General features: G+C 35.5%; 1 protein-coding gene across 3 annotated transcripts in view; it reads left to right on the top strand.

Annotated features, from left to right (window-relative positions):
• Positions 1-394: 394 nt before the first annotated feature.
• Positions 395-15,702, top strand: part of LOC127841290 (uncharacterized) — a 77,466-nt gene continuing 62,158 nt past the window's right edge. The window contains exons 1-7 of one of the 3 annotated variants that reach the window (XM_052370010.1): positions 395-744; positions 3,200-3,770; positions 4,202-4,360; positions 6,085-7,030; positions 8,497-10,413; positions 13,656-14,645; positions 14,796-15,300. In XM_052370010.1, the coding sequence (XP_052225970.1) occupies positions 3,261-3,770; positions 4,202-4,360; positions 6,085-7,030; positions 8,497-10,413; positions 13,656-14,645; positions 14,796-15,184 (4,911 nt within the window). In that variant the 5' untranslated portion in view covers positions 395-744; positions 3,200-3,260 and the 3' untranslated portion in view covers positions 15,185-15,300. Of the gene's footprint in view, positions 745-3,199; positions 3,771-4,201; positions 4,361-6,084; positions 7,031-8,496; positions 10,414-13,655; positions 15,301-15,702 lie in introns of those variants that run through there. The other 2 variants (XM_052370009.1, XM_052370008.1) reach the window with 2 other exon arrangements.

Below are 15,702 nucleotides of genomic sequence, written 5' to 3'. Positions count from 1 at the left end.
TTTAGATTATATAATATTTTTTGCATTTTTTATTTAAATTATTTTACATTGAAAAACATTTTCAATAGAGGTTTCATGGACATGACATGGTTTTATATTCCACATTTCTAACACAGTTAAACCCCGCTAAATGCAGTGTGAATATAGGCTGTGTCCAACATTATATATCACAAAAAGTCTTAGATTTCAAAATACTATTAAATGTGGCATCTTTTCTAAGCGGACTGTGTCTTAAAGCGCTGATGTGATTACAGACTTTAATGTTGTATGATAACATGCACCTCACCTGATTTGATAACGCGTACTGTCACATGAGGTCAAGTACCGGTAGCTAAAATGTTTATCTGTAAACAGTACGGTCCAAAGTATTATACCAGTTGATTTTAGCCTTCAAATGGTGGGCGTAATTTAAGGAATATAGCTTTCTACTGAATATTTATTAAAGGTGATCAAGATGGCTACGTTTTCTCAGCAACTTTGGCTTAAGGCTCTGATTCATTTATAGACTGTTGTTCGTCTTGTCTAGAGCACACAATTGACCATAGAGTTTTACTGCGATAACTGTGCAAAATGTTTAGCCTGCACATGTCACATATGGAAGGAGGGACACCAGTATATGGCCAGTGCCAAAGGAAGTGGATGATTTTCTTCAGGAATGTGACCTTCATGAAGACAAACGTCTAGACTTTTTTGTTATGACCACTGTCTGCTGTGCTGCAATAATTGTGCTTTCCTCATTCACAGGTAATTGAGACATATTTTTGTATTTTTTTTCTTTCAAAATCTTTCTTGTGATAGATCGACCATTCAATACAGCATTATTTAGATCAATCATTTTAAAGAAAATTTTTGGTAAACATGAAATTTGAAAACAAAACTATGATGACTAATATTAATGATTTGCCTATACAAATAGAAATATGTATTAAAATGACAACAATCCATATCAAACTACTTGCAAATAGCAGGCCAGGGTTATATTAACAAGTGTGTTCCTTTCGTCTGAATATTCATAGGGTGTATGATTATTGTTATACCCCAATTTCCATTGGTAATATGGGCTATATAGGAGTCACTTTGTCGGTCGGTCGGTCTTTCGGTCCCGAAAATTTTATCCGATCTTCACCAAACTTGGTCAGAAGTTGTATCTAGATAATGTCTAGGTCAATATTGAATATGGTTTATGGCGGGTCAAAAACTATGTCACGGGTCACTTAGTGCGTTTTAAACCGAAGGTTTGTCCGGACCATAACTATGCAATGTATCGTTAGATTTGAAATTGACTTGGTACATTTGATCACCATCATGGGACGGTGTGTCATGCGAAAGAAGTACGTCGCTATCTCCAAGGTCAAGGTCACACTTGGAGTTCAAAGGTCAAAATGCCCATTACTCAGCTTGTCCGGGCCATAACATTGTCATTTATTGTGAGTCTCTAAAATCATTTGGCGCATTTGTTTACCATCATTTGACGGGCGTATTCTGTGGCCTACACTACCTTATGTTAAATATTGTGCTCCTTCAATCTGGACTCTAATAATAACTCCATATCACTATCAATCAATTACTTCAAGGGCTTTGTGGCGGTTAGTTGGCTGTTATATATTATGGTAACTAATATAGGGAACACATATAAAGCAATGGGCTGTTACAACAAATCCCGAATCTCAACAAGCAAGCATATATCAATGCATTATAAAACATTATATTTTTTAATTACAATAATTTGCTTAAATATTACTGGCATGTGAACAATAATTTTGCAATCTGTGGAACAAATGACAACAAAGATTGAACAACAGTCACGCTGAACTTCAATCTGAAACCAAACGAGAAAAAGGTTTTAACAATTTATGGTTAACCCTTTCAGTGCGGGAACCATATTTTAAAGGCCTTTGCAAACAGTTTGAATCCAGATGAGACGCCACAGAACGTGGCGTCTCATCAGGATCCAAACTGTTTGCTATTCTGATAATATTCTTTGAAAAAAATAGAAGAAAATGCTAATTTTAGAAATTCTGCAGACGACATTTTAGCAGACGACAAATTTCCCAGCATGCAAAGGGTTAAGATGTGTCATAAGCCGAAAAATACGGTATAAACCGTGTCTTATTTTTTACTTCCTGAAGAATGGTCGGACTCAAAAATTTCAGGGAAAGCGAGCCAAAGAACTCCTTACTCAGCATAGTTAGTGTCGAACATTGAAAGACATTCATTTCTACGTTTAATAACACCAAGTGCATTGACATCGCTGCACAATTGCTGAAGTAATGTCTGTTCAAAGCGATGCACCCTGTTGCCAAGTTATTTTCAGTTGAATACACTGTTATACATATATTTGATAGTGATTATTTCGTTACAATTATATAATAATAATACTAATAATAAAATCTTTATTTAAAGAAGATATACTTGTTAAGAAATTCATCAGATGAAATTACATAATATGCAATTATTAAATTATTTTTCATTCAAAATGGTGCTTTTACTAATTAATATCATACGAAAACGCGTACCACCTGTGTTAAAAGTACTTAAAATACTAACAACAATACTGAATACCATCATAACGATAACTGGGTGTTTAGATCGGATTTTACACTCTTTGGACATGATTTTATTGGGGTAAATATATGCAAGAACTGATATTTGCTCAAGTAAAAAAAAATCAATTTCGATCTTCTTTATCAAAATGAAAGAATCGTGGTCTATTGAAACCTTTTTATGCTTATTGTGGTGTGCAACCAGCTTTATGTAAATAAGTATGCCCTTTCTATCTGAGAGTTCAAACATTGTATGCTTATTGTGTCGCCTGCCAGGTTTATGTTAATGAGTGTGCTCCTTCCGCCTGAACATTCATAGGATGTATGATGACATGCATTGTTTAGCCTGCCAGCATTATGTTTATTCGTTTTCCCTTTCATTGATGTATTCTTATTGTGGAATCTTCCAGTGTTACATACATTAATGTGCTCCTTCTATGCAGCCTGCCGACGATACGTTTATTAGAGTGATCCTTTGATCTTAGCTTTCATAGAACGTATGCTTATTGTGTAGCCTACAAAACCCTTATGCTAATTATCGTGCTCCTTCCATCTGAGCTTTCAGAGGACGTATTCTAATTGTAGAGCGGGCTTATCACCCAAATGTTATGAATAATTCCTATTGTGGTTAATCATGTTGTAATTATGTTAACTAGGTGACACTGAACATGGCTGAAAAGTTGACTCTATAAAGACAAGTTTTTTGATGTTAGCATCATGGCAAGTTTAGCTGATGGGTTTAAGGAGAAGGAACGGTTGAACTGGCTTAAGGCGTGGCTAGCAATAGACATTGCGAAGTCTGGCTTGGAGCACTTAGCTGACAACGAGGCTCAGACTTTTCACCAGCACATTTACAGCCAAGTAACATCTACTCTTAAGTCACAATCAGCTACTTGCACCAGCTGTAACACAACAAATTTACTGCGAAACCAAAAATGTCCAAACCAGATTTGTGATAAAGTTTGCAAGGAAATTATCAAGGAACATCGGTACAACAAATGTTCTTGGAACAATACATCTGCACCATTATGGCAAACGCACTATTGGGAAATAGCGAAATGTTTCATCCAAACAGATGGATATGCTGACAAGATATCGATTCAAGATACCGACTTCAACGGAGTCGTCAGTTTTATGCTAAACTGCACACGCTTTGATAGCAAGTTTTCTTTTCCAATAACAAAGGGAAAGCCAACCCACAACAATCCTGCATGCCTCCTGTATAAGGTAAAAACTCCAGTGCCTTCTGTCAAAAGTAGTGTATTTTCTACCAAATAATTTAATTATAAGTATTTTAGGAGTTATACGTATACATGAATGTTCAATAATGTGAAATTGACATATATAACGTTTAAAGGATCTAACACTTCAAACAAGCATTGCACTGAAATTGTCTACCGTGAACGTTGTACATAACTTATCTATTCTGAGGTTACTACAAAGGTTTTCTTTAAATTAAAAATGCTGACAGTTTTGCGGAGCTATCTTTGACGCGCTATTTAACAGTAGAGGTTTAAACAGGACGTGTTTGTTTTGCATTACACATAATATTGATATATAAATGCTTACACAATAATTGATGTGCATGTTTTCATAATGGGATAGCTGTCACATTTGCAAAATACATAATATCTATAGATACTGTGTTTCCATAATAGGCTCGCGAAGTCCATAAAGCAGTGCGGCACTCTTCAATAATGAAAGTCACTGATGTCGATCTCCAAGACTATTTCACATCATTGAACAACCTGCTGAATGATTCAAGCTATCTCAGTCAAGATAACTTTGCCAAAAATGCTGTGGTAAAATTAGCCCAGGTAGTATATTAGAGTTATGTCTTGTCATTTAACGCCTTTCCTTGCTTATTGTAAACGAATAATAGCATAACATATTGTGTCATGTCTTTTCACCATTAGATACTCATATGAAACAGATAAAGCACCATCACTATAACGTTTTGAGCTTATAAGGGCACATACCGTTCATGGAGAGCTTTTGTGGTCACTTTTGTCTGTCATTGTTGTGTGTCGTCAGCATTTACATTGTTATCATTAGTCGCCACATTGAGTGACCAAATTTTTAAAAAATTTGACTGAATTGTAAGGGCGGGTTTGAAAAGCGAGCTTGTTGGGGCATTATACAGATTTTATATATCATAAAAAACTTGCTACGATATTTATTCTCTTGAAATCTCGGCATTACAAGTAATTATACCCTTCTGGACAACATGGCTGCTAATGGGTGGGACTGCTTTATAACATTCTATTATAAACTATGCTCACTATGACACAGAGTTAACAATCTGGTAGTAACACCATTTACCGAATCTTAAAAAAATGTTGCAAACATATTTAATCTTGTAATATCCCGGCCAAGTTTGATACATGTTATGGTAGATCAAAAGGTATGGTTGTCGATCGGACAATTTGCTATAATAGCACAATAAATATTGCCGTGGTGTAATGAATATGTTGTCCGCTTAGCGACAGGGGGGTCATGATTTTGATCCCCACTGTGGGCGCGTTCATTAGACAACCTAAGACAACAAGTACTGGAAACGGACTCGAGAGCGTTTCAATAAGCTTGAGGCTTTCGATGAAATCGACCTAAAATAAATAGGATTGAACTAGCTAAATCTTGCAAAAAAAGTCTTACTTTTTGCTAAATCATCGTGAAACATGAAACCTTCCCTGGAAGGTTGTTCTTATGATATGTCAGCCGAGTTATGGTCTCTAACAGTTGAAGCATATAGCTAACAGGTGATGGACGATTTTCAGTATATCACAAACGTGAAGTCACATGAAATCTCTGTTACCGATTCCGCTCAATTTAAATTGCAAACATTGTACGTTCTTAAAACAGTGCAATTATATTTTTTAAACAGTGTTCTGATGGATTTGGCGATGTTACGCCTTTTATTATTACCGGTATTTTGGATGAAATAACTCAAGTAGAGATGATATTACATGAACACACCTGGAAGTTGGGAATTTGAAACCCGGTCGAATTCGATCTTCTGCATGGTCAATAATGGTTGACACCTGGCAACCTGCAAGACGATATACGCGTAAAATAGAATCCTTGTTTTATTGATTTTTCTTAAATGAAAGTCCATCTAGAGGTTACACAAATGTTAACTTTTTTGAAACTCAATTCAAGATGAGAATACCACCTTGAAGTATATATACTCAAATAAATTCATGAAAATTAGTATTGTATCATTGGCTTCTATATCAAGTTAAGTTTTTAATTGGGAACTAAACCACACAATTATTTATGATTGGCTGTCGTAATCAATTAAATAATTTAATATGGAACTAAATCCCACTTTATGAGTTATCATTGCCTTCAATATCAAGTAAAGAACATACCCATTGGCTGTCTGTACCAAGTAAAGTATCTAATGAGAAACTTAAGTGCACTGAAATACACATCCATTTCACTAATTTTTTTTTTCCTTTTACTATCAGGAAAACATGTCATTGATTAGAAATTTAGCTGTTTTTGTGATTGAATATAACTGTTTTATTTGATGCAACAGTTGGAAAAAGACACATTACTATTGACTACAACAGAGATGATGTGTTTCCTGGATGCTGTTGGAACAACTTTGAAACAACACTTGAAAGATATTGCAAAAGACGTTGTTGACGCATCAGTGGATGACCTTAGAGTAAACACAGCATTCTGCATTGATAACATTAGAGATTTTACGAGAAATTGTAAGCAAGAGCTCGCAAAACAGGCAGATATACATAAACAGGATATCGATGAACACGTCGACAGTAAAAAACAAGGCATAGATGATCACACCGAAAGACACAAACAGGGCATGGATGAAAACGCTGATAGACACAAACAGGGCATGGATAAACACGCCGATAGACACAAACAGGGCATGGATGAACACGCTGGTAGACACAAACAGAGCATGGATGAAAACGCTGATAAGCACAAACAGGGCATGGATGAACACGCTGATAGACACAAACAGGGCATGCATGAAAACGCTGATAGACACAAACAGGGCATGGATGAACACGCTGATATACACAAACAGGGCATGGATGAACACGCTGGTAGACACAAACAGGGCATGGATGAACACGCTGGCAGACACAAACAGGGCATGGATGAACACGCTGGTAGACACAAACAGAGCATGGATGAAAACGCTGATAGACACAAACAGGGCATGGATGAACACGCTGTCAGACACAAACAGGGCATGGATGAAAACGCTGATAGACACAAACAAGGCATGGATGAACACGCTGATAGACACAAACAGGGCATGGATGAACACGCTGGTAGACACAAACAGAGCATGGATGAACACGCTGATAGACACAAACAGGGCATAGATGAACACGTCAGTAGACACAAACAGTGCTTAGATGAACAAGCAGAAAAATGCATTAAGGACATCCAAGAACAGTTTGGAAATACTACTTTCACTGAAACAACGTATAAACAGTCCTGTAAAGGTATAACAAACGTTTAATCATTTCATTATACAATTTCGAAACAGCAAGAATTTAACTTTAGTCAACTGTGGGTTTTAAACAAATCGAATTCTCTTGATCAATTAAATATATTCATACACATGTTGATGTTAAAAACTAAAATTATGTTTTGCTAAACATACAAAAAACACAAGTATACGCATAGATTTGATAAAAGTAAATATAACCAGGGCTTTTCCCCTTCTTTTGTCTTTAATAGAATATATTTAAAACGATGCAATATTCCCACATGTCAAGCTTACTTTTGGAAATGCCTTTCCATATTTCAGTTTTGTATATAATTGTTCCCCCAAAATTGAAGGCCATGCCTTTCCCAAAAATCAAAGAAAAATGCCCTGATAACAGTATAATCATTATTACACTGATGTGAGTCCAATGATCATATGATCCAAAACAACATATAAATCCACTCATGTATTATGGTATAACTTACTGTTGCATTATATGTCAGTGAACGGTAAAAATCACTTATTCATGAAGACGTGTTCAATTACATGTATCAGTATAAACACTTATAGTCTGCGATTACGATAATTAGTATTTGGCCACTAATTAAATTGTTAAGTAAATTGATATACATTAGTATAGACCAATTTTTAAACACATTCGACTCAGATTTTAGCATGTATATTCATTAAATATTCCGAGCTGCATCTGGTAAAAATCTGACCTTGTTGTTCTGGTCAACTTTGGATGATTAAGATACAGATAATCAATTGCTGTGCACAGGCTCAGCATGGAGTAAAAATATGTAATCAACCCAGATCATGAAAATATTCAAGATAACTTAGTAGTTCTCTTTTCGCCTTTATGGTAGAGTATATGAGTTTGGGGCTAAAGAAAATAAGTTGACATTAATTTTCAAAATGTATACGGATCACTACGACTTCAATATAAAAAGAGCCGTTTTTAAACTCGGTTATTCACCAAATAGTCAAAAGTAAATGTACACTACTCATCCTAATGTTTGCATCGGCGTCCTCAAAATGTTCTGGTAACAGTTAACGTGAAACTTGTCCATAGCATTGTTTCTACTACAGGTATTATATGGAACTTCACACATGTGATTGCAATCATGGTAATTATAAAATGTGGTATATTTGTACGAACATGAATTAAGTATTGAATTATGCTAAATATAATAAGGAAGAGTCTTTTGTGTTAATGTATGCCAAATATATTATTCAACATGTTCTAAGGATCACTTTTTATAGTATGTGTAATTTGAAGTTCACCCATAGCTAGATTCAGCCAGCGTCACTCATCGATGATAAATCAATACATTAAAATAAAATCAAAACAGTGATTCTAATATCAACACCTGCAAAATTACAATTTAAAATGAACAGTGTATAAAATTGAAGATAATGTGAAAATAAAACGTGATCCTTAGCCAATATTAAGCATTTGCCATTTCATGATTTCAGACATGCTTGGAGATTTGACGAAGTATTACAGGAAACGTTTCTCTCATATAAATATCTTCCCATTGGATGACTGGGCTGAGGAAAAGTTACTTGATATTTATATGCCGCCGAATATACAACTTATGGCTAAGGAAAGAGGGTATTTCAAGAAAACTGGTGAACATATTTTGAAATACGAACATATTTTCTTATCGGATACCGAACCGAACCAACAGATATTTATTCAAGGGGAAGCAGGTTATGGGAAATCAACTTTTCTTGCAAAATTGGTAATGGACTGGTGTACTATAACATCAGAACAATCAGCCGAGACTACGCTGCCACTTGACGACAATACCACTAGATTCAGCTCTTATACACAGATGAGATACACTAATGTCTTTGACGATTTAACGTCTCTGAAAGACTTTAAATTTGTCTTCCATGTAACATTAAGGGAATCAGTTAGTCAGTTTGAAATCGAAAAAATGATACAAACACAGATAGTTGACAGTATATACTCATCTGAAAAAGATCGCGGAAAGGCATACATACTACTAAATGAGATCATGAAACGTGAACGTTGCTTGGTGTTACTGGATGGTCTAGATGAATGGATCGGCACTGGAGATCATCACAACCTGCCAACACTGGCCGACGTACACAGTCTTTGCGTTTTGTTGATTACTACTCGACCTTGGAAGATGACAGAAGCGAAAATACTTGACTCGCAGATTTGCAAACTGCTGCAACTTGATGGAGTCAACAAAGTGTTTGAGGTGAGCAGAAAAATCCTGGGGTGTATGAAAGAGTTTAAAGGTAGCCAAGATTTAGACAAAAAACAATCTGAATTTGAATCGTATGTACGGAAATTTGGCTTGTTAAAGCATTTGTACTCCCCAATGATGTTGTGTTTGATTGTACACTCGTGGACCAAAGGAACTGAATTGAACGGCTCTCTTTGTGAAAAATACAGCCTCTTGCTGGAATGTCTTTTTAAGAAGGTGAATATTGAAACGAGTGAATTTCAAGAGCCGCCTTATCGATGTTTCACAGAGACCCAAAACATACAACCCAATATTGAACACTTGAATAGACTTGCTGAAGCGGCATTTTATTTGTTGTTTTCAGATACACAGGAAAAAGCTCTGGTATTCACCATTACGGAACTAAAGAAATTCAATTTAGGTCAACTTGATCAAGAGAACTTTGCACTGAAGTCCGGTATTTTATCAGTGACGCGCAAGGCATCTGCATTAAGATCCTCTTCATCATTTTCATTTATTCATAAGAGCATTCAGGAATTCTTGGCTGCTTATCATATTGCATGCAATACCAATGTGATTGATGACGTCATTTTTGGATACCTCAACCGTCACAAGGATGCATATCTTGACATATCCCAGGTGTTTATCTTCCTCTGCGGACTGAACATGCAAGCTGCGAATAAGGTTTCTGGCATGATGGATGAACACGATGTTGGTTGTTTTCACTTTGAGCGACCTAAATTTCGCTCTAAGCTAGTGAACATCATACTAGCAGGATACAGAGAAGCTGTTGCCAATCAGCAAAAGGATATTTTACTCAAACTCAGTGTGTACCATTTAGACTTTGATAACGACATACACGACCTGCACAGCATATGGACAATTAACAGTGTGTACTATTTTAACTTTGATAACGAATATTATGCTAAAAACGTTTATAACGACATACGAGACCTGCACAGCAAATGGACTAACTTTTATAACGACATACGAGACCTGCACAGCATATGGACAAATAACAAGTCCGATGTTCTGTACATGGATATATATGTTCCTGACAGAAAGATTTCACAAACAGGAGGCGAGTCTGCGCCTCATATTGAGTTTGACCTGTCATCGTGCAACAAGCTGAAATATTTGATACTAGATGGAAAAGGCATTTTGCTTAGTGGTAATTATACATATTATATTGTTTTTATCAAATAGTTTCTTAGTTGTGGCGTTGTGTTTGAGTTTACTCGCATGTTTATATGAATCATATTCTGATAAACATTTGCATGATTTAACATTAACAAACGCACTTTCATAGGCAGTTCACATGACAGTAAAAAAGTAAAAAAGTTAACAACGTATATCCATTATTTCAAACAAATCAGAATACCATATTCCTGTGACGTTGATGATATTCATCAGTTTGGTGCTATCACAGCAGCAACACACTTACTGTTAAAATCTTGAATGTCTACGGCTCGTTAAAAAACATTGCCGCCAATTGGCAAGGCAATGTCCTTATATTAAAACCCTATTACCACTTTAAATGTTATATTTGAAGTTCAATCCTCATGAAACTTGGTCATGACATTTGTAATTATGATATCCGGCCCGAGCCCGTAAATGGTTCCTGTGTGTTAGGGCCGCCCGGGGGGGGGAATGTTTTTCTTTTTTGCTGTAGGCAAACAACACTCTAGAAGACACATGTAAGGTCCAATCATCGGTGTTCGAAAATAATTCTAGTCTGTTTAAAAACAAAGCCGACAGCGGTCGGGGCAGTTTTCCTTTCATAGCTATATGGAAACCTAGTTAACTCTCTTCAAGTCACATTTTATGACTTTCACGAGATGTATTAGTGCAGCTTTAAATTTTAATACATGCAGTCTTGTAACACCGATTGATGTTTCTTCTTTCTGAGGATGATTACTACCATTACAGAAGTACTGAATCAGATAGTTATATAATATATATTAATGATGATGATGATGATGATGATGATGATGATGGTGGTGATGGTGATGATGATGATGATGGTGATGATGATGATGATGATGATGATGATGATGATGATGATGATGATGATGATGATGATGATAACGATGATGATAACGATGATGATAACGATGATGATAACGATGATGATGACGATGATGATGATGATGATCATGATGATGATGCTGCTGTTGATGCTGCTGCTGATGATGATGATGATGGTTGCGAACATTTGTTGTTTATCTTGATAAGCTGTTTGTAAACCAAAGCGAAATCGAAAGTATGGTGCCCTAGATTGAACGATGATTTACGGTCACCCATTAAAGTATCTATATTTTTAACGAGAATGTATTTCTCATTAGTATTTTAAATGCCCTTGATAAATTCAATATTTGCATTTAAATTTGTATAACGATGAATTATGAGTACATTCCCGAGTCTTAATAAAGTATCACATCGCATCCCGAAAATCCGAAATAAACATTTGTTATTGCAACAAACATATACATTATTAATTATTAATGCCTGCAAGTATTGCTGCTTCCGTGTTCATTAGAAAAAATATTGATATTAAACTTTAAATAATACAATATAAACTGTATATAGAATAAATAACTCTCTTTACTTCTGTGTTCTCAATCCGTGCCTGCACACGTGAAATGAAAAGTATCGTTATAAAGGGTTTACTATGGTATTTCCATAAGCGTATTCGGTAGTCATTACTTGTAAAAAAAGTATTGAATTGGTTTGTGTTATTTATACCAAGCAATTTAAGACCAAACATTCCATATCTTAAGATTTCAAAACAGGATTTTTCCCATTTTAAGGAATTTTTCGCTAATTTTTGCGAATAATATGGGACTGGTACTTTTCAAAATTGGGACAAAAAATCGCTGTGATGTTGTGTTGTATTATGATGAAAGCTTGAGAAACATGGCTTACAACCCAGCTGTTTAATGATATGGAATTAATCTTTTTAAATATTGCAATTACTTCAGATAAGTATATGTATTTTAAAAAACAACATTGTTTTAAACCAAGTAAAACATGAAGAATTGTATAAGATTAATATTATTTGAACTTTCATCCAATATACATTTGTATATAATTAACTCTAATTGGAATTTCTCAATTTTATCAATAATTTATTCACGTGTGGCTCACTGACCATTGTTTAAACAATCTTTTTTTGCAGGATATGTAACCAGCTACCAGCTAACTAATTTATCCTCCATACATTAATATTAGGTTATTATATATACATATATAATTTGTGTCGAGAATTAATTTCAATTATCAAAAGTTTGACATAATAATGCGCATAGGAATAAACTATTTATGTTTTATACTATTCTAGTAGTCATACATGTAGTGTGAGTTCAATCGTCATGAAATCTGGTCATAACATATTTCCTAATGAGTTCTTTACTTAGTTGCCAACTGGATTATTTGAGGTGAAAAACTAGTTTACCAGGATAAATTTAAGAAAACTATTGTAAACACTCAAGAAGTCCACATTTTAAGATCATATCTGCATGAAGCTTTATAAGAATATTTGTTCGAATGATATCTTGCCTTCGAAAAACACTGTCCTAGAGGGCAGGGCGGTCGTTATTATACATCAACTGTCTATTAGTAATTTTTAGTGGTTTCGCCCCCGCGTCCCAGGTGAGCACCTCAAGGCCCATGGCATTCTTATATTGTGTTTTAATACCGTACATATACAGTCTGATTCTATGATTATAATACGGGAATAATATAATAATACCTTTTTTTGCAGGATAAATGGTTCGAAATCCGGACCCTGACAAGGTCAAAGTATTAATACCATGAATACTTATCAACACTAGCAGCGATTAGCAATAACTAAAACATAATCTGCATGAGCAAACAATGTCCCTATCATCATATTTTACCTTACATCAGAAAACGATTCTAATTTTTTACCAAACACTGGTAAATAAAATAATGTGCTAATGTGTGTTGTTCATTTTCGGAATCGGTGTTGCATGACAATAATGAAATACGTGCAATAACTGATAAAACCTTTAAAGTACTTTAGTTTTTATCCGATGATACATATGCATTACGTGTATAGGATAACTTGATTATACACTTATAGTTGAAAGCATATCATGACAAGTAGGTTATGCACAATAAATATGTATCTTACTAAAGTGTTCATATAAATTACAATAATATTTAAAACATTCGAATATAACATTGATATTTGTATTAAATATATGAAACCAAACTATACAAAGTTAATACGACAATGAAATGTATTGGGTTTTGTTCTGAACATTCCTTAATTTAAATGTATTAATTCTTAATAAATTAAACAAATGTCAACAAATGTAACCACATTACATTTTTTTAGTATGTTAGTATTTTAAGTACCTTGTTCTGTTAATTCAGTTATTTTTTCAGATTTTGCAAGTACGTCAACAGCAGAACATCTGGTCGGGATTGTTCTAAAAAGTGCAGATCTATTCCAGTGTGCAGATCCTCCTCCATTACTGCCTTCTATAAAATACATTAAAATGTGCCATGTCACATGTTCCTATACCTGCCTACGCTGTCTATTCTGCACGCTGCTGACTCTCGATCACGCGTTGACGTTTGACCTGCAATCGATCTATATTAAATGTGCTGAGGCAGCAAAAAGAGAAATAAGGGCATTTATACATAAAGATGTAAGCAATTCCTTCATCGTAAAAACCGAAAATGACAATCCCTATCTGTTTAATGCTCTGCATGGTCTGAATATCAAAAGTCTGAGTCTGAGTATTATGGGGGGAGGTTTAAACGTGGCTCGTGAAGAATCGCTGTCGCAGTCACTATCATCGCTCACACAGCTGGACACGCTTAGTATTCGAACGGAATGGGACAATCTCGGACTGTGGAATGCTCTGCATGGTCTAAATATCAAGAGTCTGAGTCTGAATACGTGTGATATGCGGGGAGGTTTTGACGTGGTTCATGGACAGTCGCCGTCGCTGTCACTATCATCGCTCACACAGCTGGAAACGCTTAGTATAGATTTATGGTATGACAGTCTCGGACTGTGGAAGGCTCTGCATGGTCTGAATATCAAGAGTCTGAGTCTGAGTATTATGCAGGGAGGTTTGAACGTGGCTAATGAAGAATCGCTGTCGCTGTCACTATCATCGCTCACACAGCTTGAAACGCTCAGTATAGAAGTGAAGTATGACAGTCCCGGACTGTGGAAGAATATGCATGGTCTGAATATCAAGAGTCTCAGTCTGAGTTTGTTGTACGTGAGACATGTAGAGTCTCTGTCGCAGGCACTATCATCGCTCACAAAGCTGGAAACGCTTAGTATTCGAGTGCAATATGACAGTCCCGGACCGTGGAAGGCTCTGCATGGTCTGAATATCAAGAGTCTGAGTCTGAGTGGTTTGTTGTACGTGACACATGTTGAGTCTCTGTCGCAGGCACTATCATCGCTCACAAAGCTGGAAACGCTTAGTTTAGAAGTGCAATATGACATTACCGGACTGTCGAAGGCTCTGCATGGTCTGAATATCAAGAGTCTGAGTCTGAGAGTTTCGTGGAGAGGTTTGAACGTGTATCATGACGAGTCGCTGTCGAAGTCACTAACATCACTCACACAACTGGAAACAGTTACACCGTATGTGAAGACATATCACCAGATAGAGCTACCTCAATCATTGAAGTATTTAAATATATATTGTGATGGTTTTCTTCCATCCAAAGTTCTTGAACTGGTGGACACACTGCCTACATGTACTCATAAAGTTGGAAGTAATCTGAAATTGTGTTGTTTTTTAGAGATCTTACTTGTCGAAAACATCCCACTTGAGAAATACACTGTAATCCAACAGGAACTACAGACGCGGAAGAATTTTACCGTAGAGCGATTCCAAATATCAGACAGGAAACTTGAAACCAATTTTGTTATACAATGCGAATAATTCAACGTTTTGTCTTAATTAACAATGACTAGAATCGTGCCTAGCCGTTTTAAATATCACTCATGTTTATCAACTATGTATTTATGAATTGTTTATAGTGTATATTTGAATCTTCATTAGGTTAGTTTGTTGTCGTTTTTTACCAAAATAAGGCGTGATATTGATAACTCTGTTTCACTGCATCACAGCTTCACTATTGAAGCAAATCCCTTTTATTTTCGATTTTGCCTCTATATTGAATAAATATTACGAGAGTATTGAGCGTATTGACAAGGTTTTGGGCACTAAGCAGCACAGATCTGAAATCATAGAAATTATTTTTAAGAATTGGTATTGTTTAATAAAACATTTTATCTTTTGACGGGTGTATTTGCTAAATGTGGCAAATTAAAATTTGAAAAAAACAACACAACAACACGAGAGTTCTGGTTTTGGAAACGTTAATTGTAAATTGAAGCAGGTTTTCGCATTGTGAGATAATACAAAATAAAAATTTAATGTGTGTGCCCTCGCAGAAT

Source organism: Dreissena polymorpha, chromosome 8 (genome assembly GCF_020536995.1).
Source record: "Dreissena polymorpha isolate Duluth1 chromosome 8, UMN_Dpol_1.0, whole genome shotgun sequence".
In the NCBI taxonomy this organism is placed as follows: Eukaryota; Metazoa; Mollusca; class Bivalvia; order Myida; family Dreissenidae; genus Dreissena; species Dreissena polymorpha.
This window is presented reverse-complemented; position numbering and strand designations above follow the sequence as displayed.